General features: G+C 39.4%; 1 protein-coding gene across 12 annotated transcripts in view; it reads right to left on the reverse strand.

Annotated features, from left to right (window-relative positions):
* The window catches only part of LOC137098549 (pituitary adenylate cyclase-activating polypeptide type I receptor-like), a 38,878-nt gene extending 16,211 nt beyond the window's left edge, over window positions 1-22,667 (reverse strand). For 4 of the 12 annotated variants that reach the window (XR_010910621.1, XM_067474883.1, XM_067474882.1 and 1 more), the window contains exons 1-3: window positions 8,756-9,162; window positions 5,583-5,755; window positions 885-981 (exon numbers count right to left, since the gene is read on the reverse strand). Coding sequence is in view for 9 of the 12 variants with exons in the window: in XM_067474883.1 (XP_067330984.1) it covers window positions 885-981; window positions 5,583-5,624 (139 nt within the window). In the remaining 3 variants the exon portion in view is untranslated. The other 8 variants (XR_010910620.1, XR_010910619.1, XM_067474877.1 and 5 more) reach the window with 6 other exon arrangements.
* Window positions 22,668-26,451: the final 3,784 nt, after the last annotated feature.

Here is a 26,451-nt window from a genome sequence, read left to right on the forward strand (position 1 = left end):
TCATTTTAAAGAAGAATACAACGACAGAAGATCTTGACTACATATGCAAATGCTGGCTGAAACCCATTATTTAACAGCTATTTATTAATCAGTATCTTTACTATAATCCACCTGAAAGCTGCAGGCTTTAAAAACACCTAAAACACGTGTAAAAAATCCCATGCAGCATGCAGAAGGATCACACAGCTGACCTTAAAGACCTACAGATGAAAAACGAGCTAAACAGCCTATACAGCCTCTCTCTTCTTTAAACTTGTTATCTTTCGCTCTAAATCTTTAGTGTTTCATGTTATTTCCAAGGAGCTGATGGCTGCCAGCTAAGCGACAAGTCACAGTGCAGTCTGGGAGATGCATTCTGTTGGACAACTTTCCAAAAGCGTGAGGCATACAGCAGTTGCTAATGAAAACCACAATCCATAGCCAAGAAAATAATTGCTTCCAAGAAACACATGTCAAGGTTCTAGTCTTTTTGGAAAATGACTTGTTGGAGAAATGTGAATGCAGTTCAGCGTGACATTACAGGCAGACGTTTAGTTCATTTGGTTGTATATACCGTATATTAGCCTTTCAGGGTGATGTATTTGTTATATGAACCCAAGCTGCTCTGTCATCGTTACATGTCCCTCTGTGACCTTTTCATAACTGATGAGATAACATGAAAAATGCCAGATTTATTAAAAAGCAGACCTTGTTATATAGGTTTGATTTGATTTGATTTGTTTGATAAGGAAATGCATGGCTTTTTTTAGCTATTATGTGTTTTCTAAGTAATTTAATTACAGCAATGTCACGAAATGGGCGACTTTGTTCTAAGTTGTCCACACCAAACGATGTAGGAACATACAAACATGCATTCAAACATTTGTGCACACATCCTCACTTACCTGAATCAGGGTCTTCAATGGCATTGTGCAGCTCTATGTTCTTCATGCATTTCTCGTGGTCACGTTTGTTTATACAGTGCATGGACTCTGGGGCCACCTGGAGAAAATACACAAACACACAGGCACTGACTATACGACACACTGCACCATATGGAATAGTCCTACGTGCACTGAAAACCTGATTTCTTCATCTACTTCTTGTAATTTATCTTTTCTGCTACTTGCGTACAGCTGAAATTACTTGGCATACAACATTATTGTTTCACTACTTTTTAAGTTGATATGGCTAACCTGTTAGCACCAAATAAACAACTGTATTTTCCTATATCCAGCTGTTAATGTGCAACTTCATTATTAGGAGTTGCACTTCTGATCACCTGGTATAATCTAATATAAAGTAAGTCAAATATTCACCAATTTGTATCTCTGTTTTTGGTCTTTATAAACTCAAGGTACTTAACGTACTGTCTAATCTACTAGTTACTTACTAAATGGTAAATGGACTTTTATAGCACTTTGATCCAAAGTGCTTTACATTGTTGATTCCCCTTCACTCATTCACACACACAGTGATGGCAGTGGCTTCTATGCAAGCAGGTGGCTGCCATCTTTCGACATGTAGCCGAGACCGTGGATCGACCCACTGACCCTGTGCCCCGTGGACGACTGCCTTACCAACTGAGATGCTTACGGGGCTTGTTTAATGTTTGTAGTTGAGCTGAGGAGTGTACAGAGTTTCTTTCGAAGTTGATTAAGGGGTAGTGCAACAGAACATTAACACCCTTGGTTGGATTGCTAAAAAGTGACTGATACTTACTAAAGCTTCACAGAGCTGTAGATTCAGGTGATAATTGGTGCACTACTATGAGTGCACCTTTTTACATTGTTACACGGTTGCTTAATAAAAATATTAAGATGAGCAGAATGTGAATAGGTTGCATCTAGTGACTAACCCAAAACACTTTATACATTGTGCACTTCCCCTCAGAGCCTCTTTGTGTCTTTCAGATCATTCCTTTGACTTTTATAGACTAATTTACTGTCACTGCTCTCATCAGCATCATCATTTTAGCTTTACTGCACCTGATACCCCACAAAATAACACAGAAACATAACTATCAGGCATTACTTGGCAGCTGCAGTACATTAGCAACACAGCAACTAATAGCAGTTTAAAAAACAACACAGCAACATAAAAGACTGTACTGGGATAAGATAATACCGCAGCATAATAACAAAAAGACAGCATATCATAAAAAAGCTGCAAAAAAAAGCACACAGACAGACAATACATAAAATACTACAGAGGCAAAATAATATGGTGAGCAGCTGTAAACCACAGGGGTTAGAAACCTGACGGCGGTTTTGAATCACCTAACCAACTAGTAAAGTGGCTTCTTGCTGGCCGGATAACTTCCCCTCTCTTGGACCTAAGCATTATTTCTTATCTTATCATATTTGTAACTACTTTATATTTACCACTTTTTTCCGTTCAAAATGTTAAAAAAATGTTTTAATGGCTCATCCTTGACTCTAAGGGGCGCAAATAATGCCCCCCTCCAAACTCCACAAAGAAAGGTCACGGCTGGCCGGGGCATGAAGCCACAACCTTCTAGCTGTGAGGCAACAGCGCTAACCACTCCACCACTGTGCTGCCCAGCAGAGCAGCATCATGTGCTGACAGTGTGTTTTGTCATTATGGTGGTAAGTCCTTTATTTTCCTAAAGTAAATATTCTTCTTGGCCTCCAATTTTAACATTATAGTGGACGAGGGAGTCTGTTCACAAATTGTAGACATTCAGAGATTTGCTAATTTCCATCTACTTTAGGGATCAAATTAAATCCCTGAGCAATTTTATCTAATCCCTCTTAAATTTAAATCTCATGTTAAGGTGATCAAATATAAATGCATTTACAAGCCATTAAAACAGAGGTGTTCTCTGCTTCTCCAATGCAAAAAATGATTTACTCAAAGATAGTAGAGTCACTGTGAGTCTGTCATTTTCAAAACTGTACTTCTCACTCTCTTGAGGCCACTCTCTGTTTTCCGTCCTCCTTCACTCTCACTGTGAAATGATAGGTGTAATATGTCGCAGGCCTCTGAGCCATGACTGACTCATCACTCCATCTTTCTTCCATCCAATGTGAATTCCTAGATGAGATAAGGAGTCGACCAACCTTTCTTCATAGCATTGTGCATGAACAGAATTTTAAAAGATTGCATGAATTATTGTGAAACTTCATTAGTGCTATCAGCTCTTATCGGGTATGATTCCATTCCCAGATAACGCACAAACAGTTTTGGCCTCACTATGAAACAAAAACATAAGCAATGAAAAAAAAGAATTTGCTTTTGTATTGTTGTTGTTTGATAATATTTAATAAAATGGATATGGGCATTGTTCAAAATAAAGACCTCTTTGTACCCATATCAAGCATCCATGTTGCTAGGGAGCAGGTAACCAGCTAAGAACAATCCATAGTGTGGGCAAGGCTTTGCAGAAATGGGAAATGTTTAGAGGTAGATGAATAATATCCCTTAAGCCTGTAAGATGACATACTATATTTTTAATTGGTAGAAATGCAATAGAGCATGCACATGCTGCTATGCCTGTATTTACGCCTCCATCATCTCCACACACATACACGCACACTCACACACTCAGTCCTGAAGAATGAAGGGAGGTGTATGTGCTGTCAGTCTTAGCTTTGTGATTGTTTCACTCATCCAGCTGTAAAGGGTTATGAAGTACCTAACACAATAGCAAACACTCTGAAGGAGAGATTTTCTTCAGTTCAAAATTTAGTGTTATTGTCAGATGTTTACAATTTACACATCACTGAATTAATACAGTTAGTTCTTCAAGTTTGGTGCAAGTTTGCATCCCCACTTTTTTTTTAAAAAGCAAGAAGAGCAAAACATATCTAATCAACCTAATATTTATTGCACATTTAAGTAGCTAATCAGAAATTAAAGATAATTTTTTATTGATTTATCAAGGGGGTGCAGAATTTGCACCAATGAAATCATCATTATTTTATATTTGACATTATTTCTTACATTTTAAATACACTCATGGATCAACTATTTTGTATAAATGATTGACCTTTTTCTAATTTTCCAATAATAAAAGAGAATTGGTACTAGCTTCATGTGCATCATTATATTGTTAGGTTTATGGTTAGGTTTGCATCCCCTGCTCATTCTTGAGGAATGCTAACTCCCAAATACAAACGTTAAACAATCTATGCAAATGGAAACAAAGTTGTCCAATTAGTGTTTCACTTAACCCGCCTCATCAAACCTCTCAGAGTCTAAAATACAACTTGATTAACATTTTAATTAGTAATCCAATTTTAGCATCTTTATGTAATGTATTGTTTGGTCTTCTGAAACTAGCATTTTTAGCAATAAAAAAATCATTTTCGTCGATTTTTGTTTTTAGACATAATGGATAACAAAAAAATGACTTGTGTTACAGCCTAGTACATTTTCTTTAGTAGTTGATTGACTTTGATTGGATGATGCTACAGCAACCTCGTAACACATTTCTGAAGGCTTTGATTGATAACACACTTTTTGGGTTTTAACGGTGCTATAGTAAATCACAAAATTAGCCTTCAGAAATTAGGAAGGTCAGCAGGACTTACATTTAGCAGTGTATGTTGCATTTATAGAAAGCTGGTACATCCCGAATCCATGTCAACAAGGCATCACTGTGGATTTCAGGACTTCAAAACAGGCAACATGGCAACACTTCATATGCCAGAGGACAGATCTATGACTTTTATTTAAATGTGCATGTTATTCTCTGCTCCGAATCTCTCTTATCCTTTCCTCTCTTAGACAGATGTCTATCCAGATAAACCATTCATTTTAAATCCTGTTTCCCTCCCCAAGGCTATTTTCAGTGACCAGACAGCTCAGTAGCTCCCAAAGCACTGCTCAGGATAGATAATAAAACTCCCATTTGACATCACAGACTACTGGCGCAGACCCATTTGATCCAAAATAAGTACATCACAACAGACGCATCAACCACGGAAGGTCAATGTGAGGCTGTATCCTGCAAAGATGTCAGCTGCAGGACCCTGTCACACAACTTACGGAGCAGTATTAACTTAAAGGTCAGGGGAGATCTTGTGAATTCATTTTTGGTCTCCTTGGTAACTACCATTAGCTGGTGCTATTACCAGTAAATAATTTATTATTCATACTCACCATTATAAATGAGTTAAGAAGTTAAACCATAAATAAGTTCCATATATACCAAAATTAAATCTTGTATCTGTGTGGCTTCACCAGTGACAGTGTTGCTTGGCTGCATCAGTGTGCTGAATATATTTACTCCCACAGATCTTGCACTGTTCTTGTATTCGGCTTTTTATTTCAATGAGATTTCTAATAAAAATGAGCCAGAGCAGATGGATAGGCAGCTCTCTGGTCAGCTGTGCCATTTGTTATTGTTTTAAAAAGGCATGAGTTGCCTTGACACAGGGCGGATCTGGAGTAGTATGCTGATCCAGATTCCTGTCACAGACACACCAACAGAAGTTTACCTTTCACAGAGTTAGAGCTGATAAGCAGGAGGCCAATGAGATATGCATCCTTTATAGAGTTTGTGCAGTTTGTCATGCTTATAAGCCCCCCATGATCATACACATTCATACACACATTCATGCACACAAACTACTCACCAAGGGCAGTAAAAACATTGCAGTCAGCAGGTAGCCTCTCATTGTCTCCGGTGAAGCGCTTGTATCCAAAAGGTCCCACAATATGTGGTTGGAGGGGTGTGTATGTGTGTCTGTTCACAGGGATACACTGAAATTGCTCCTCTCAGCGTCGCCACACTTCAGCATCGAGGGCTCTGAAATATAAGAAATATAACACACAAAAAAGACGGCATAAGGGAACAAGCAACAACATGATGGAACTGACATTAGGCCACAACAGTATTGCTATGACTCTTATATAGTACAAAATTAAAAGGGGGAAAAAACTTGCTCATTGGAAAAACAGCATTTCTGCAGTCTGTATACTGAAAACTATATACTGTCAATATACTTGTAGGTAATTTGGCACAGCCTACTATTATACTTGATAAAAGCAGAAAATGGGAGCAATAAATGATGAACAGTTAGTCTGAATACACGCTCTTTTTATGCTGCCATTATTATTATTTTGTCCAATAAAGTCTAATGAAAATGGGGACTAGGCAACTCTGAATGAGCAGATAGAGAAGTATCTGATATTTTAAGCATAACATAACTAGTACTTCAGTTTACTTGTGTTTTTATAGACTTGTTTTATGGGACCAGAAGTTTGTTGTTTTGAATTGTTAATTTCTGCATTTTGGGATAAATAAAACCCTGTTTTTATAAAATATACCTGTTGCTCTTTGTACCCACCGTGATCCCTTACAGGCAACCATGCTGGTTTTCTGCATCTTTAAATATTATGTTATCAAAGTAACCATTTTCAAATTTAGCCTTTTGAAAATGTGGAACTTGTACAACTTGAAAAAAAAAAGTCCCAATCAATTCCTTTTCTGTGCATTGTTCCCAAGACTGTTTATTTATGTATTAATATATATATATATATATATATATATATATATATATATATATATATATATATATATATATATATGTGTGTGTGTGTGTGTGTGTGTGTGTGTGTGTGTGTGTGTGTATGTATGTATATATATATACACACACACACACACACACAATATATATATATATATATATATATATATATATATATATGTATATGTATATATATATATATATATGTATGTATGTATGTATGTATGTATGTATATATATATATACATATATGCAACACTGTATGTTTATAATTTTTATAATTTTTAATATTTCTTACAGTTACAAAGCAAAAAACACATGCTGTAAATCACTGCTTATAATATCACACAGATAAATGTGTAAACAGCCCTTTATCATTTCATATCTTGTCCCTATAGTGTCCCCTGCACTCATAAAACCCATCTTGATCAAATGATGGAGGACATGTTTTTACTGAGGTTATAGACATAACGTACAACTACTTTACAAATGCTAAGTCATCACCCAAGCTCTATAAACGGGTGTATATAAAACAGTGTGGATTTATCAAGGACGTGCTGATAACCAAAGTTGGGAAATTTAGAAAGATTACAGATAAAATTACAGAAATGTCTTCTTGAACGACAAAATTGATGTTCCTCAAGTGTGACTTTTAAAAAAAAACTGCCCTGCCCACCTCCCTTCATGTCTTACTCATCAGCAGAGCTTCCTGCAAACACAGTGAATCACTGCAAACACAAAACACAAACACACAACACTAAGCTAATTCATGCACACACAGACAAATTCCTCTCTGTGTCCTTTACCTCTAGAACTGAATCCAATTATCTGTAAAGCATCTCACTGGTGGATAATCAAGCGATAGGACAGACCATGCTCAGAGGAAGAAACAGGAGATCAAAATATTATGTCCAATGGAGCTGAATAAACTGTCGGGATGAACACTTGAGGAAAACACAAAACTAGAGACTTAGGCACAAGATCAATTAGCTTCATTTCTCTTTGTCCCTTTAACAGTAAATGTCCCAGCAGCCATGTTGCTGGTGGCTGCAAAACAACAACCTCTGGTATTTAGAACAAATCCATATGACTTTGCTATTGATGCCATACGCAACAGAAGAGGGAAACATCCAAGTTTCCCAGGGGCATGAAAATAAGGCAGTCTTTGCTTTGCTCAGCAAAGACTTTTTTGGACACAAGGATTTAGGCATCAATTCAAATGTTTAGTCCAGTAGGATGTAAGCAAAGTTTTTCTGACTGTGCACTTTGAGAAAAGTACCTCAGTAGACACGTTATAGAACAGTTATTATTCTAAAATCCTCAACTGTATATACAGAGCTTGACAAAAATGAAATAACATAAGCAGAAAAAACCTAAAGACTGGGAAAAACATCCACTAAAATTGGCACTATTGGTTGTGTATCAGCTGCAAGGCTGTCAGTGTGGACACTGTGTGAGTACAGAAAAACAAGACAGGGAGGTCATTAAGTCTGTGCACCCTCTTTAATGACTTGCCACAATGTTGTAAGGGGGATTTCAGAGGTCTGCCTCAACATATCCACTTGGTCCTTATGTGTGCTGAATTCCTCTGAACATCGTGGTGCATTAATAATTCATTCTCAGTTTTAGAACGATCCGAGAAAGACACGGGAACGCTTCCAATTGACTCTGTTGATTGTTGGAAAGCAGGGATTACATGTTTCTCAGCGAGCAATAATGCAGCACTATAAAAGAAGTAGGGTTTTTTTTTTGGTTTTTTTTTTTGCAGTTTTGTTACAGTAATAAAAAAACATATAGCTTACGTTACAGAATTAGGAGCTTCTGGTGTCTGTTCTTACTGTCTGAGCTTGGAATTTTTTGAACGATTTGTAGGAGGGAGAAGAGAAAAATGCAAAACAGCCTTAATTACAATTAATCACTGACTAATGATTCTTGCCTTGGCGGTGCAGAGTCTGAAGGACAATTTTACCATTTGCGTTTCCTTCAATTCCCGCATTTACAAACGATAAATTCATCAGTACACACGGATGACCTTCGCTTTGCACATTGAAAACATCAGCTAGAAACGCGTCCGCCTTCCGCCTTTTTTTTTTTTTTTACAGTACACACTCACTTGTAATCCATCCGCACCTTTTCTATTGGTATTTAAGAAGGAAAATGTCCTTTTAAATGGACAGGGTTCAGTGAAAGCCTTCATAGCTGATCATCTGCAGCGAGAGCTAAGGATGTGAGTAAAAGCGCGCAGCAGGCGGTGGGGGAAACAATTTAAAGCAACTTACCGATGCGTAATTTTCAGAGGCGTGAATATTCACATACGAAGCCATCTGTATTGACGGATCCCCGTGGTGTTTCAGTAGTTTCGGTGAATACCTTGTTTTACTCCCAAAAGACGTCCTGAAAACGACAGGTGCCTTTAGGACTGCGGCTGATGCTGCTGCTGCTGCTGCTGTTGCTGTTGCTGCAGGACGCACTCACCGCGTCGGCTGCTGCTGCACCACAACGAGGTGGAAGAGAAGGAGGAGGAGGTGGAGGATGGTGTCAGTTCCTTCGCGATTCCCACCTTGTCAGACACAGAAAGAACAATATGAGACAGCAGTTTACTTTACAAATGCAAGTGATCAGCTGGAGGAGAAGGGGACCTTTACAAAGTGTCAACACTGGGAAACTGAACTGAAAAAATAAGAAAAACACCCTCTTACATGTTGTGGCATACATGCGTGGGACAGAAACTATTCATAACACTCTCTGACGTTTGCGCCTGCGCCTCTCAGACGCCACAGAAGCTAAGGCCTCCCGCCGGGTGCAATTTGCGAAGCACTGAGTTGACCGATGATATGTGTGTGACTCACATTTTCACAAAAACAAAAAAAGAAAATCTGAATTCCTGCATGTGTTCTGCAGAAACCCCAAAAGTGAATTTTAAGCTAAACCTAATTTATTTTCTGACGTCTTCTTCTCTTTTCGGCTGTTCCCTCTCAGGGGTCGCCACAGCGAATCATGTGCCTCCATCTAACCCTGTCCTCTGCATCCTCTTCTCTCACACCAACTAACTTCATGACCTCTCTCACTACATCCATAAATCTCCTCTTTGGTCTTCCTCTAGACCTCCTGCCTGGCAGCTCCAACCTCAGCATACTTCTACCAATATATTCACAGTTTCTCCTCTGAACATGTCCAAACTGCCTGAATCTGGCCTCTCTGACTTTATCTCCAAAACAACTAACATGAGCTGTCCCTCTGATGTCCTCATTCCTGATCCTGTCCATCCTCGACTTTCCCAAAGAGAACCTCAACATCTTAAGCTCTGCTACCTCCAGCTCTGACTCCTGTCTCTTCTTCAGTCCTACGCGGAACATCTCTGGTCTCACCACCATCTTAAACATCTTTCCTTTCATTCTCGCTGATACTCTTTTATCACATAACACACGCGACACTTTTCTCCACCCGTTCCAACCTGCCTGCACTCGCCTCTTCACCTCTTTTCCACACTCTCTGTTGCTCTGAACCATTGACCCTAAGTACTTAAAGTCCTGCACCTTCTTCACCTCTGCTCCCTGTAACCTCACCATTCCACCTGGGTCCCTCTCATTGACACACATGTATTCTGTCTTGCTGCGGCTAAGCTTCATTCCTCTGTTTTCGAGAGCAGACCTCCACCTCTCTAGATTTTCCTCCACCTGCTCCCTGCTCTCACTACAAATCACAATGTCATCTGCAAACATCATAGTCCACGGAGATTCCGGTCTAACCTCATCTGTCAGCCTTTCCATCACCACAACAAACAAGAAGGGGCTCAGAGACGATCCTTGATGCAGACCGACCTCCACCTTGAACTCCTGTCACACCTACAGCACACCTCACCACGGTATTACAGCTCTCATACATGTCCTGCACCACTCTAACATACTTCTCTGCCACTCCAGACTCCTCATACAATACCACAGCTCCTCTCTCTGCACCCTGTCATACGCTTTTTCTAAATCTACAAAGACACAATGACGCTCCCTCTGACCCTCTCTGTACTTCTCCATCAGCATCCTCAAAGCAAATACTGCATCTGCTGGACTCTTTCTAAGCATGAAACCATATTGCTGTTCACAAATGTTCACCTCTGCACTTAGCCGAGCTTCCACTACTCTTCCCCACAACTTCATTGTTTGGCTCATCAGCTTTATTCCTCTGTAGTTGCCACAGCTTTGTACATCTCCCTTGTTCTTAAAAATTGGCCCCAGTACACTTCTCCTCCAGTCCTCGGGTTTCCTCTCACTCTCCAAGATCTTGTTAAACAAACTAGGCAGAAACTCTACCGCCACCTCTCCTAGACACTTCCATACCTCCACAGGTATGTCATCAGGACCAACTGCCTTTCTACTCCTCACTTCACTCTTACTAATCTTTGCAACTTCCTGCTCCACACCCGTCACCTCTTCTACTCTTCGTTCCCTTTCATTTTCTTTATTCATCAGTTCTTCAAAGTTCTCCTTCCATCTTCCCATCACACTCCTGGCACCTGTCAATACATTTCCATCCTTATCTTTAATCACTTTAACATGTTGCACATCCTTCCCATCTCTATATCTTGTCTCGCCAACCTGTACAAATCCACTTCTCCCTCATTAGTGTCCAACCTAGCATACAAGTCCTCATATGCTGTTTGTTTGATGTTTTGCCACCTCTACCTTCACCCTACGCTGCATCTCCCTGTACTCCCGTCTACTTTCTTCAGTCCACTTCTTCTTAGCTAATCTCTTTCTCTGTATACACTCCTGAACTTCTTCTTCCCACCACCAACTCTCCTTGTCCACTTTCAACTTTCCTTTTTCCCGATGACACACCGAGTCCCCTCCTACCTGTCTCCCTGATCACATTAGCTGTAGTGGTCAAGTCATCTGGAAACACATCCTGACCACCCAGAGTCTTTCTCAGTTCATCCATGAAACTACAGAACATTCTTCTTTTATCAGCTTCCACCACTTTGTCCTCTGCTTTGCCTTTGTCCTCTTCATATTCCTCACCACCAGAGTCATTTTACCGCCTTGCTACCTTTCCACCTGGTCTCCTGGACACGCAGTATATCCAGTCCTGCACTCTTGGCTTTCCTCTTCTCTGTCTGCCCACAGTAGCTCAATTTCCACCAGCACCCTGTAGGTCAACAGAACTGGTTGCGGTCATTGTTAACTCGGGCCCTGACCGGTCCAGTATGAAAGTCCGATTTGGTGTGGAAGTCATGATTGGCATATTTAATGTAATGTATTAATTTGATGTTTAATTTGGCATCCATTTTACGGCGGATTCCCTTCCTGACACAGCCCTCTCCATTTATCCAGACATGGGACTGGTACAAGAAGACACTGCCTTGGGTCACCTTGTGGTTGCATTAAGTTATTTTTTGACTATTTTTCCCAAAAATTATTATCCCTATATGTGGCAACATAGTTTATGCTTAGCACCATGGACAGTGACCATGAATTTCCTCAGGGCATCAATGAGCTAAAAGCAAAACCTCAACTGAAGTTCTTAAAAAGATCAACGGATCTGCCGAATAATGAGAGCTGCATTACATAAATTTAAACAGTTGTTGTGATCTATGCAGGGGGGGTGGCAGAGGGGTGCATTGCTAAACAGGGCTGAGGACCGGGGGTTCGCCTGGTTCAAACTTGTTAACATCTTTGCTATAAAGGCATTAAATAGGATGGAGAGAAACACTTTTTTTCCACAACATAGCTATGTAAATGGGTGCCCATATAGACTCTAAACCCTCCCCTGGATCCAGGTCAGATAGTTTGCAGCAGGATTAATACACAGCCTATAGTTGAGTGTGTGGCACAAAAGTGATTGATCACCCAGCTGGTGCCTTTTGATGGTTTGGCCATAAATCAATGAGGCATAAAAGGTATTAAACCCTGCCATGGATATTCTCAGAGAACAAAACAGGAAATAAGAAAAGCCATAATAGCCGCCTTGAAAACTCGAGCCCTATCAAATGTATGTGGAGAAAAAAGAAAATCCATGACAACGCCTGATTTGATGAAGGGTAGTGACGCATGTTTCTTGCTGTTCCCGGAACATTTTAACACTGTTACTGAACCGGCCTCAAGGACAACTATGGAAATGCTCCCATTGAGAGAAATTCAAACTTCTCTGTCACTGTAATCAGCAATCTGCAGGTTATTTCAGTAGTATAATAAATGGTAAGACAATGATTTTAGCCCTGTTTCCATGGCAAATATTCAGCTGCATCTTCTAGTGGCTTCAAGTGATGTGGCCTCACAAATCTCTATGAACTTTACACCCTGCAGTGAGACAGATGCAGGGGCACACTGCTGTGATAATTACAACTGCGTGTGAGCTGAATAGCAAGAGACGAAGATAAACAAAAACTGCAATTAAAGTAGTTTATGTTTAAGGTTTTGCTGAGATATCAACACAAAGTTTTCAGTTTCAAGCATTTCTGCAAGGACACATAACACTGAGTGTGGATCCCATAAATGAAATAAATGGCTCAAACCAGAATCCTTCTGGCTATTAAATAATCTCGCCACCATCGGAATAGGACTGGTCTGTGTCTCCAGAGCATGCAGAACGTCCTTCTAGCCCCACACTATATCTGGTAATTTCACAGAGCTGGCTTAAGGATGGGTGGGTCACTGGAGGAAAATAGGAAATCAGGGTTGATTTGAATAATATGACATTTTTAAGGTTTATTCAGTAGTTTGGTCTTTATGATCTTCACTCAGGTCACACTGACCTTGGCGTCACAACTCATCACAACTGATTTTTCCCCAAGAGGAAGTGCAGGTCTGAAAATATTATCAAACCACATTATTTCAACTCATGAACAGCCTTCAAAAGAACATTACCTCAAACAGGAAACATGATAATGATAAGAATAATGTGGCTTTGACTGAGTTGTGAAAAGTTTGATATTTGTACTATCCTGGGCTAATAATTCTTTCAGCATTAGAAACAATTCTAATAATTGTGTAATTTGACTGCTGACTGAAGTTTGAAAATTTTTCAGTCAGATACATGCTCATTTATCAATATTTATTTATATTTATGTGCTTTTAAACAGTTAAGGTGCTATGCGGAGCATTTTAACTTTGACAAATCATTCCCACTATTAATTTTTATTAATGAATATAATTACCATAAACGAAAGACCACTGCCAAGAAGCTTGGCAGCTTCAGCTGGCCTTTGTGTGCCATTTTGTCTGCTGCCGGGTAAAGACTTCACAGGAAGTCTGATGGATTGCTTTATGGAACAAAAAAAGGAAGGGGAGAGGAGGAGAAGGAGGAGGTGGCTGATCCTCCAGCACAGAAGGAGCTAATGTTTCCTTGCAATGGCAGATGGTGAGATGAGCATATGGGTGATGGAAATTTCTCAGTTCTGTTATGAGCTCTCGCCCTCTTTCTTGATCTTAAAAACCAATGCATGTGGAGGGATGCCAGTGAGTTGCAGGGAGGATTGGGTGGAGCATGGTGAGTCCTTAATTTTATGTGACAGAAGAACAAACCAGATGTATACCCCTATGAGAGATGGGTTTCCTTTGGATGTGGTCTGTGTTTCCAATAAACTGGACAAAACTTTTAAAGGCAACAAAAATCCCTCTAAATCCACTTTATGCATCTTAAAAAAAAAACAGCTACACCACCAGAACAAAACAGAGCAGATTTCTTCTTGCAAATACAATGAGCGATTTGTTAACCAAATGATTCAGCTACACATTCAATACAAGTCAACTCCATCAATTATATCAATGTATTGAGGTAAATATTAAAAATGTGAATTTTCTTGATTAATAAAAGAACTTTCAGAGACTTTTTTTCTCAAGTTGTCACTGTCAGTATGACAGGGCCTGGACCTTTATTTTGTTCCCGACACGTCTGCTGAAAAGATTATGATTGCATTTAATACTCGCCTGGCAGTGTGGATTGACTTCTCAGAACATGCTGTTATAATTGCAGGCTGCCACAGAAAGAGAAAAGCATCTAAATGAAATGTTCTGTAATGGACGACACATGTGAAAAGGACAAATCACGCTTCAGAAGTCTCAGTGGGGGAGATGTGAGTGCGTATGAGTGTGAGAATGTCTGTTTATTGTTAGTTGCTATGTTCCAGCATTTCCACTGTTGCCAGTCTAAGCAACAGTTTTACATGAAGACACAAGGGAGTACAAAATATTTTATTGTCAGTCATCTTTTGTGGAACAATTATATAAATTGTCAGTAGCTGTTGAAAAACAAGACATCATGCCACAGGAAGGCAAATTCAACAAATTGAGAGAGATCCTCCTTGAATACTTACATACACTAGTATGTAAACGTTACCTTTAAGAGTTTATATCTGTATTTGTATCAGAGCTGCATGAAGTTGCTGCTAGTAGGAAAGTTGCTCACTAACAGCAAATGTGTTTAATTGGTGAATGAGTTGTAGGAAATAATGCATTTGTCCATGTTAAATTTTGCATCTTGAAATTCTAGCGTTAGAGAAGAAGAATTAGGGCATCGTCATTACAGCATGAAAACCAAGTCCTTGTCTTGTTACCTGCTGTTGTGTGGAAAACTAGCTGAACAATGCAAAGCCCAACAGGTGCTGTCCTGTTGTATTTGTAACAATTCAAGTTTTCAGCCAATGGTTTTTGTCCCCCGACAGCCGTAATGAACAATGCAACACCAACATGTAAAATGGCAACACTTTGTAGTAATTTATATTGATTCCCAATGAGATCAATGTAACTGGATTCCCATGCTATTAGTACAGGATGTAAACAGCTTCACAAATAGAGGGTAATTGACCATTTGTTTGGAATTGTTGAAGTTGAACTTGAAAAAACACGAAATTGTTTATTTTACAAGACAAAAATACCTAAACCACAACATGAAGGACTGATCAGCTCCAAGTTCTGCTTCTCTATAACAGGGTCTAAAGGGTACCATCACTCCACCACCACCTGTTGGTTACATCCCCTTGTGTTTGACAGGTTTATTCTGTGTCGTTGGGCTGCTTGTGCATATAGTTCCCACATGCTACTGAGCAAAATTCTAGGACACCTTTACCAGGCACATGCTTGATTCCGGTTTTTCCCCCCCATCTTCTTCCCAGACTGTACTCAGTCTGCTTCCTGCACTGAATTCATTCTATCTCTGTCCAAACCACATTGTATCTCCTCTGTGTCTCAGGCTGCATCTCTATGTTAAGCTTCCAATGAGGCTCTCGGGTTCTTATATTGTCGACCTGCTTCTACAATCACACCATTAGTTGAGGCACAGTCTCTAATTTGCCACAGGTGCAAGCAATTAGTAAAGGCAAAGGAAGTCAAGTGAGTTAAGGGGCCTGCAGAAAACAGCTTACAAAATAAAAGCAAATTAAAACAGTAATACAAAAAAATGAGGCACTAAACACTAAAAACCCTTAATAAATGCAAATAGAACTTAAACACAGAAATAATTGCCCCTGTAAAATATCTCTCGGCTTTAAGGTTGGCAGTAACTGATATTTTAAACCCACTGTGCTCATATAACTGGTTAAAATATCAATATATTAATCATAAATAAAATGACAGAATGCTAAACTGTCCAAATGATCAGAGACACAATTTTTCAGGGAAAGGATGTAACAGCAGCTTCTTATCATCCTACATCACTTCTGATCCTGTAGCCACAGCCGTTTACTTTTCTCCAGTAGACAGTTTGATGTCCACAGGCCTCTAAGGCAACCTTGGTCAAATACGTCTGCAGTTACCACTTTAAAAATCATCCGTGCACACGTAAAGCTCAGCACTCAGTCATACTCACAGCTTTCATAAACTGACCCTCATGCTCTTTTGTCTTACTACCATCTTGATCCAGGCACTCATGGTCCTCATCACTCACCTGCTGCTAGTCTGCTGTCAGCCATGGCTCCTCTGCTGCCTCACTGATCTCCTGGTCCTATGGTCACTTCCTCCCCTGCCTCATGACTGGTTAATTCTGCACTGTCAGCCTTTCTGTACTTTCCCACACATCACTAAACACACCTCATGGGTAACTTTGCCAGGTGCTTCCTACATTCCATCTTCTTCCCAGGTCATCCTCAATCCACTCCTTGCTCTAAACGTTTTCACTGACTCTGTCCAATTCACATTCTGTCTCCTGTGTTCAGGTGTCTCTCTTTGTAAGTAACATCCCTCTCCTGCCTTACATACAGGCTTAAAATCTAAAATATTTCATCTATGACATCTACACTGCTGTTATTAAAATGAAAAATGAATGCATGGACCAGTCTTTGAAGGTTCTCAGTCATCCAGGTTTGGTAATCCAAAGTTCATCTGAATCATGGCAACTTGCCTTTTTTGTTCTTGGTTGGAAACGTTTCACTACTCATCCAAGTAGGTTCTTCACTCTGAGTGAAATTTACCAAGGCGACCCAGTTATTTCCTCCAGACTGGGACCGGTTTCTCACCTGGGCTATACGGGCTTGTTAAGTTAATAATATGGGAGGTGAGAACAGGACAGACTCTTAGAGACTCTAAACTTCTTTAACCCCTAGGATGGGATCATTAAGTGTGGCCTCTTTGGCAGGTGTGCGAAGATGTCCTAACTTTGCTGGGGATGGTAAGGAAAGGAAAGGAAAGGAAGTTTATGGTGGATTGTGCGTTATATAAAGACGTAGGAAGTTCAGTCTACACATGCATTTGTTTTGTATCACTGTTTTTCTCTGTTGTTACCATAGGGAGAAAAACTGAATAAGAAAAAAAAACAATAAAATGAGAAATTAGCTGGTAAAGGTTGTTAAACCAGAGTAATATTCAGCAAACACAGACAATGGGAGTCCACCTGTTTTAGATCTTATTTCTACTTGTATATTCGGTGAGCTTCTGTTTGTTCTAAAACGGTTTGGCATTGATCTCTTTGTTTTCACCACTTTTATTTCTTAGTCGCCGACTCGGTAATGGCAGGCAGCAGAAATGACATACTCTACTGCATGCCATTTTACAGGTTGTCTCTAAAAATAATGGTTTCTTTCCTGCACATGTAAAAGTTGAGAGAGAGAAAACTGAGGACAATTCACACCTCTACTTAGTGAATAATTATGCTATGTGCACCTGAATTGGGAGGATGAGCAAAAACAGAAAGCCATTCTTAAACACCACTTTCTGTTCTTGGAGCACATGTGTTAGTATTTCACAACTTGTATCAGTCAGGACTTAACTATTTCTAGTCAATACAAACACTACTTGCAACATCCTCAGACTTGGTCGAATGCATGTATGTGTGGGAAAAGATCTGCCACGTTGATCACTATGCAGTTGCGCTGTTGAATAATGGTTACCATGTGCAATCACTGTCATTCTGCTTAGGCAACTAATTATGAGACAAGTGGAAGCCAGCTGCATAACCTCCAGGCTTTGTATCAGCAGCTGGAGCTTTCTGTACACTACAATGACCACTTGGCCTGTTCTGGTGACTGAGATCTCAGGAATCGCTCGTAGCTACATTATTATTCCTGCATACAACTTGTTGGTGAGCCATGAATATGAATTTTAGAAATAATCTTTATGAGGGACTTTGTACCTATGGGATAAATTTCATCCCAGACACAATTCTCTGTCTAGAAGTTCTGCCACTTGTGTATTAGCTTAAAGCAGTACAGAGGCTTTTATATAGTCTATAGTTTACGGCTCGTTAATACAGACAAAACAGGAAGTGACTTCAGGCACAACGTACTCCCAACTAAAAGTACTGTGCTGTGGTAAAAACCTCTGGAAATGTGGATCTGGGCCCCTCACAACTATTGTCCTCCTTGTGAGTCTGCTGCTGATAATACATGCAATGTATCAATTATTAAGAAACAATCAATCAAAAAATGCTGTCACTGAACGCTGCTGCATGTTGACCTTAGCATTCCATACAGCACAACAAAGCTGCTAATGTGGCTCTGGACTCAATCAGAATACTAATTTAAGTACTTTCATCCTTGTGAAATGCTCAGACTTGAAAGACCGGCTGACTGGGAAGCAAATGATCAAAACTTTCCATAAAGCTGCACTGTGCAACATGTTTCACATATTTTCCAAATAGGGGTTTAATGATTGAAGTAAGCTGTTACAGAGCAGGGAGAGCGAGTAAACTGATGGATAAAGGAAAAGTAACATTATTGAATATTTTAGCTGTAAGATAATTACTGCATACTTGTAGCAGCAGGATAGCTTAATAGTTTGGCTAGTGTAAGGAAAATACTGATGGTTAGTTGGAGCTGAAACAATAAAGGTATGTTCACTTTGTCCACCAGCATCTCCTGAAATACATTCATCATGCAACCTGTGATATTATTTGTTTAAATTTAATTGAAAATATTTTGTGAAATTTTCTTACTGTACTGGCAGAGTCAAAGGATAACTGCCATGATCTTAACGTTGTACCCGTGTTAAGAAAGGAGCATAGAATAAATCAAGTTTAAATAATTAAATTACCAACTGGAACTCTGTGTTGTGGCCAAAATGCAGGTGTCAGTTGTTTGTGGGTCTAAAATGCCAATCCAGATAATTTATTATAGAACACATACAATGCACATGTGAACACAAATATTTACTACCAACAACACAGCAGCGAAAAACCTTTAGACCCTGCTTCAGGCCTTTTGATGATTTTTGTGGCATCCAGGGTGAAAAGCGGAAGTTTGTTTAACCAAAAGGGAGCTGGGAAGAAACAAGAACACAGTTTAACCAAATAACAGTTTCAGAAGCACAGATTCAGTCATACAGTATGGACATGTCTCACACAGCATCAGAAAAATGATGGAACAAAATTTCGCCGTTGTCATGGAAACCAGAAGAGTCTGAAGTGCTTTAAATACACACTATTTGATGGCTATGAACAGGATTGAAATGCCAGTATTTTTCTCTTCCATCTGTCAGGAACAGAGACACAATTCAAAACAGAGTTTTGTATTGTACTGAGTGTGTAAACCCTGAGGACGGTATCACTGAACAAGTTGGTAACTGGAAAGACACACTTTGTTTTATTTACTCATTTAAGCATCCAGTTCAGTTCCTTGTAACACTTTTTTATGTTTAAGGTTTATTTAAATAGACTGAGTCATAATGTGGAGGATAAATGCAGGGATATGACAGAGTGGACTCAAATGTACACGACAATACTAGTGTGCACTCACCATCTGAGGCTACATGTATGTTATGAAGATAATACCCTGAACAATAGATAGACAGAAAGTTAACTAATGGAGGCAAAGATTCGGTGAAACTTGAAGTGCAATTTCATACATGAATATGCTACTATAGTTAGATTGACACTTTTAATAGGCAGCCTACGGAATGGCAGCCTAAGGAATATATTTAAAACATTATAACCGGAAGATGCAACTGCCTAAACTTAAAAAGGGTCACATTAGATTAATATAGGTAAACATAATTCACTGTGGCATCTAATACACATATTACTCTGATTTGTTTCCACACTGCTTTGTTACATCTTTAACAACATATAAACTTGGTTTAAGGTGGGCCATGTAAACACTTAAATCAAATTACCTTTTTTTAATTCAGCGTTTGAGTCATTGCTTTAATTCCATCTTGTATTTTACATTCATTGAGCTGATGCTTAAAGCATGGAAATATGTGAAAAGTGGACAGCAGGGCAGTGAGCTTCAGATAATTTTCAGCAGAGCTGAAACTATGTGACTGCTGGTGAAAGGAGCTTTAATAGAGCTGGAAACTAATAGAACAAAGACAATAAGAGCATTAAATGTCAGTGGTGAAGTTTGGGAAATGAGCAGCGTTTGAAGAGACATTCGAGCCTCCGAAGATTTGTTCTTCAAAAAAATTGTACAAAAATCTGACAAATCAGACAGCGTATAAAAAAATAACTAAAATCCTCCACACGAATGCAGCCATACAGACACGTTTGATTTGGATTGCTAAAGGACAGACATGCCGTGCAACTTAAGGCTTGCTGATGTGAACAGAAAGCATGGAATTACGGCAGCCAGTGATTGCACTCAGTCTCGAGGTTGTTGAAACGAAGCACAGAACAAGGTCAATGAAAGGGTTTTGGGCTTATACACAACATTTGTCTATTAAGTGATTAAAAATAAATAAATAACAGAATCTGTCTTCTTTAATATTTTTTTAAATCTGAGGTAAGCTGCATGTTCACTGTGTGCAGTGAAAGCAAACTTCAGATCATTCAAAGTTTATTTCAGGTTGCTAACTCATGGGAGACAGGAAGACGTTCTGGTGGGGAAGAGCATATAAAGGGGAGGCAGCAGAAGTAAATGGAGACTAGTTCGGCAGAGCAGTGGGGAGAGAGACACAGAGGGAGATCAGAGTGGAGATGAGAGATTGTGGTGATCACCAGGACAACACAGCTCAGAGGTACAGCCCTGACAAAATCAGGCCAAAGCTGAGCAGGAATGTACAGATACACAGTTACAGTAAAAAACAGAGGCAGTAAAAACATATGTAGCCCCCCATCATCTCCACATCAGCAGTATATAAATTTACATCTTAGTGAGTCCAGCATTGCACTGGGGCCAACTCACAGCCCCTGGCTCCCAACGCAGATTTTCCCTGTCATTTTGTGTTTATTAAACTTGGAACGAGGTCACGCTGGATTGCAGGTCCCTCCGAACACGAACGTTTCAGGTGAATGCAACAGAAAAAACAGCATTTCCAGCAGATGCTGTACTTTTGAGCAATAAAATAAGGTTTTATACAATTTCCTAAACAAAAAAATACGTGTGCTCAAAATACATGTGCCACAGGTACAAATCTGTTACTTTACTCACCTGGTATTTCACCGAAGGACAAACATCTTTTTCATTGCTCATCTGCAACTATAGTCGTGATTCTGGACTTTTGTGTCTTTGTTTCACTGTTTTACTTCCTGTTTTCAGCCTTTAATTTGTAGTTCCTCAGTTCTGTTTCCTGCCAAGGGACTTCAGCTACCTTCATCACTCACCATCAACCCTGATTAGTTTCACCTGTTCCTCTGCTAATTTAAATGCAGCTTTCCCCAGTGTTTGTTGCCAGTTTCTCTGTTCATCTCATCCTCGTTATCTCGCTTCCCATGCTCCCAGACAGTGGTTTTGTTTCTAAAAGGCTTTTAGGCTCTTTTTAAGCACTCGGTTTGGTTATGTGTTCAGTACATTGTTTTCTGCTCCGTCCCTTGTGTTAGCAGTGTTAATTATTATAATTAGTAATAATTTGTTTCCTTAGTTTTTCTGTTTCCGTTTTCACCATTTAGTTCCTATTTCCAGTTTGCGCCTTCTGTTAGTGTTTACCTGTCCTCCATTTTGGAGTGAGTTCTTAGTTGGTTTTCGCTCATTAATAAATCTTTTTGTATAATACCTCCTCTCGCAGTCTTCTCCTTGGGTCCTATAATCTCACACCCTTCCAACTTTCCACCCTGTGAATCGTAAAACTTCTTATGTCAGAGGTTTCGGCTTTTCACTTTCTTTTTGTAATGGATTACTACCATGGGTTACTATTGAAAATGTAGGGTACAGTACATAGTGTGTATCCTGAATAAATCCCTTAGGACACTTTGTACAGATGCTATTGTAGCTGTTTAAATTTGCAGTTGAAGTCAAATTTACAGCAAGTCTACTTTAATGCAACACAGAATATACTTTATTACCCACAGATAAAAATGCCTAAAATTACACACATTTTAGTACTTCATTTGTTACATTTACCATATAATTTAATATTGGAATAGTTCATTTTCCATCACCTCCTGCTCATACTGTACAAGCTTAATGATACTTGACAGACTGATAGACACCAAATTTCTTCACTTTGCAGTAAGGTAAGTCTTTTCTAAATACAGCCGATTCAAATCAATTATTTCACTTTACATCACTTTTCTAACATATGTACATTATGAGATAACTGAAGTGCCATTGTTTGCCTCAACTTTCACAAAATGAAAATCAAATCCAGAACCAGAACATCAGCTCCTTAAAAAGTACAAACTGATAAATCCAACAACAGTCACAGAGAAAGGGAAATCTCACCTGAATGAGGCAACGCTGTAAAATGCTGTAAAAATTGAACTAGCTCAGTACTCACCAGAAAGAATAACTACAGCAGGTCTGTCATGTGAAAATCAAAATCACAGCTCTGCAGCACACTGTGGCAATCAAACCTCAGCCATTCAATAATAACTCCTTATCATCAGATTGCCATGGCAACCTGGAGCTCTGCGTGTATGCGTGCACTTTGAAGGATATGAAAAAGCCAGAAATATCTGAGGTGACTCTTTGTCATTTTAGTTGCACAGACATGAGATGAGACAGAGAACCTGCAGAAGCTGGCAAAGCTCTCACCTGTTGCACTGAAATTCAGAGGGTAGGAGAGATGGATTCTGCTGTACGGAAAGAAAGCAAGAGGAGAAGAGAGGCACACAAGGTCAAACACATGAAAACATGCACACAGGCAGAAAGTTACAGGTTGAGAGATGTTAAAGGTGCACATGCAGTGGCCTTGCCTGTACTTTGGCTTTAAGACATATTCCATGACTTAAAAAGTGACAAAACAAAATTTGTTATGAATTGATTCTGAAAACTGTCAGAGCAAACACAATTTCAAATATGATATTTTCTCTTGAACACAGATGCGCTAAATTAAATCAGTAAAATCACTAAAAGCCAATTAAATGCCCTCTATGGCACTGAGTTGCTGTCAGAATGTCTCGTGACTTTTTATTGCTCCCGAGACGCACAGAGTGCATCGCCACACAAAGCCTAAATAGAAGTCCATTCTTTAGCAAAAGTATGGGAACAGCGTAGCAGCTCTTATTTTCTATAATTTTCTACAGTAGCACTGAATAGTCTATAGTCTCAGTTAAGTCTATTATGTGACTATCACTGCTGTAACGTGTCATGAGATACCATCATACCGTCAGTCATAAATGTGCACCGGACCATGTAAACAACTTCATCAACATTTTTATGAATAATATTTATCAATATTGCACAAAGTAAATCCTCCTCTGTTTACATGTTTGAGGTGCTGTGTGTTCAGATTGTCCCACTCTGCAGCAACTAAGGAGAAACCTCACATTTTGTAAGCTGCCGTACACACAGTGATGGGACCAGCAATGTGACAATCCAAGGATGCAGTCACACCGAAATCTGCCTGCCAAAATCTACCTGCATGTTGTACTGCCCAAAAGCTGGGAACAGAAAAAGGCATGGGTAAGGTTGTAAACATAACCAACGGGAACTAGCAAGGCTACGAGGTTTCATAGTGTTTAATCAAACATTTCACCATCACCATGTCCTCACACTCACTACAGTTAAAAAGCAGCATAACATCTCCTCTGTAGTTTGGATTATTTTGCCTGCATTTATAAAACAAGAATATAAACAAAGATTATTTCCTAATGACCTCTTCTGAACACTCGGCTCTCACATTTACATTGATGGGAAGTGATTTTTGGTATGAATGCACTTTTACAGGAGCCCTGTTTATGAAACAGCAGAATTCTAAACACAAATCAGGTTTTGTTTGAGATTCTCAGGAATAGAGTTGAAAAATAGCATTAAAAAAGAAACAAACAAAGTTAACGGAAACCTAAAAGTTCATTTTGTTCAAAGCTTGTGACTTTTGAGTGTTGAGGTTTTGATCTGGAGCCACAGCCAATTCTGTCCTAACCATCTGCTCTGCTCTGAGGCCGGGGCTGCTGTCGGCACATTGTGCCCCCTGACTGTCCTCCTGTCCATAACACACACACACACACACACACACACACACACACATACACACACACTTCCTCCCTCTCCTACCTCCTCCTGCTCCTCTCCTCGTGTTGTCACTCCAGCTGGTGGTTTTCGGTGAGGGCTGTCAGATGCTGAGCTCCCTGGTGCGGAGGCGAGCAGTGAGAAGAGGACGAATAGATGAATAAAAGATCACAGGCGAGCTATCACCCTATTCTGTTCACCAATGGGAAAAAACATTGACGCACATGAAATGAAAAATGCCATCTTGGGGAACTGTGTGTGAGAGAGAAGTGAGAGAAAGAAATATATATGTAATTACAGAAAAAAATCCTAAAAACACCTCAAAGGATTCTTCAAAGATTCTCTACTTTTAAAATCTAAGCATCTTTGGTGCTTGGTGGTCATTGTCTGCAGATCAATTGGAAATCAGTCACTGTGGCTGCTGTGACAGCTTTTCTTTTCTCTGTGGACATTTCACATAACAAATACTTGAGCTCATTTTTATCAGTGCCAATTAAAAAAAACCTGTGTGCATGAGAGGATCTCAACAACGAAAGCAACATCTTTGTGAAGGTGAGAAAGTTTTGTTATATGAATTAATTACTTCTGTATTGGTTGTTGGATTATTTTATTGATTCATTTCTGTAACAATTTTAGGCAAAGATTCTTTTGTAAAATAAAACATTTTGAACATGGTGCACTACTTATAAAATAGACACTGTCTGATATTATACAATACAAAACAAAAAGGAAACCAGTAATCAGTTATGACTGCACTTCTCTACTTAATAATAACTGGGGTAAGAAAATGTGAAAAAATATGTTGAAATACTAAACAGGGTCAACAGTGAAGTCTTCTATGTGCAAAATTTGAAATAAGCTGTAAGAAAGAAAAGCCCAGAGCCAAACTGACAGGGAGACAAAGATCTTTACAAACCCTCTGCTCAAATTCATCCATCCATACAAAAAGAAAAAAACACCATCCCCAGTGATCACACAATTTACCCACTAGAGCTCAATTTGGCTGGCTCCTCTGTGTAAACACCACGTCCTCCCCATGTGCACTCCCAGAATAAAAGCGAAAGTAATTGTGTGCCTTTCCTCACCCTGAGGTCCACAACGTTCCACCCGGTGTTGAACGTGCAACTTGCTGCAGCAATTAGCAGGGTTAATATCCCAGGCAGCATCTCTAAATTAAATCGCTAACTCCATGGCGATGCAGCTGAGTGATGCACCTGTTCATGGTAATTACAGATGCAGCCTGGGAGTGTTCTCGTAATGAGTTGGGATAGTCAAGGTTGAATCACTTTAAGGCACATCTCACCACTTTGGCATTTTTGTCTGTCTACATGGAAACGGACGCCAACTTCTGGGAAATCAAGCCTGGAACAAAGCCACTGGTGGCTCTGGATGTTTTGAAAAGCTACTGTAGTCCTCCAACCTTTACACCCACATAGGCAGTGCCGGATTCTCCATATAGTTGAAGTAAGCAATTGCCTAGAGCAGCACTTTGGCAAGGGCGGCAACATTTGGGCCCACCAAAAAAAAATATAATCATGCTGCACTTGCCCATAGTCTAGTTGCTGCAGCTATTATATTAAGTTGTGGTTGTAATGTTTTGGACCCCCATTCATTTTAAATTTATTGGCCAAAATGTTATAGATCATAATGCACTCCAATACAACTCCACTATCTACTGTGATAATAATATACACATAGAATTAATACCTTTGTGACAGTTTCAACTTTAAAACCTAGAAATTATAACCTTGTAAAGTAGAATTCATATGCAATATGAATGTGGGTGCAGTAGATTGTACAGGTGCACCTAATGAAGTTGTTGATAGGTGATCTGGTTTTTGTGTGTTTTTGCTGGTAAAAGGTTTGGTGCAAATAGAGTGGAAGCATAATTGTTTTGGTTTGTTTTCCTAGTAGGTGCATGTGCTGGCCGTTTGTTCCTTCTCATCTCATCAACATCACGGTTTGTTAAAGAAGCACCTATGAGGCAGGTGTAGGTCTAAACTGCACCATACTCAGCTTCGCTTTGTCTTTTCTGCACATCTCATCAGGTTATTACTCGTTATTAAATTGAAAAGTATTGCAAAGAAGTTGCATAGTGAAGCTTTAATTATGCGGATTGTAAACCTTTTATTGTTGACACCATCATTAATATTGAGCATTGTCATTTTGTTTTTCAGTGCTCTACATCAGTTCCAAAAGCCTTGAAAACAAGAAAATGAGGAGCGACAT

Source organism: Channa argus, chromosome 14 (genome assembly GCF_033026475.1).
Source record: "Channa argus isolate prfri chromosome 14, Channa argus male v1.0, whole genome shotgun sequence".
NCBI classification, from domain to species: domain Eukaryota; kingdom Metazoa; phylum Chordata; class Actinopteri; order Anabantiformes; family Channidae; genus Channa; species Channa argus.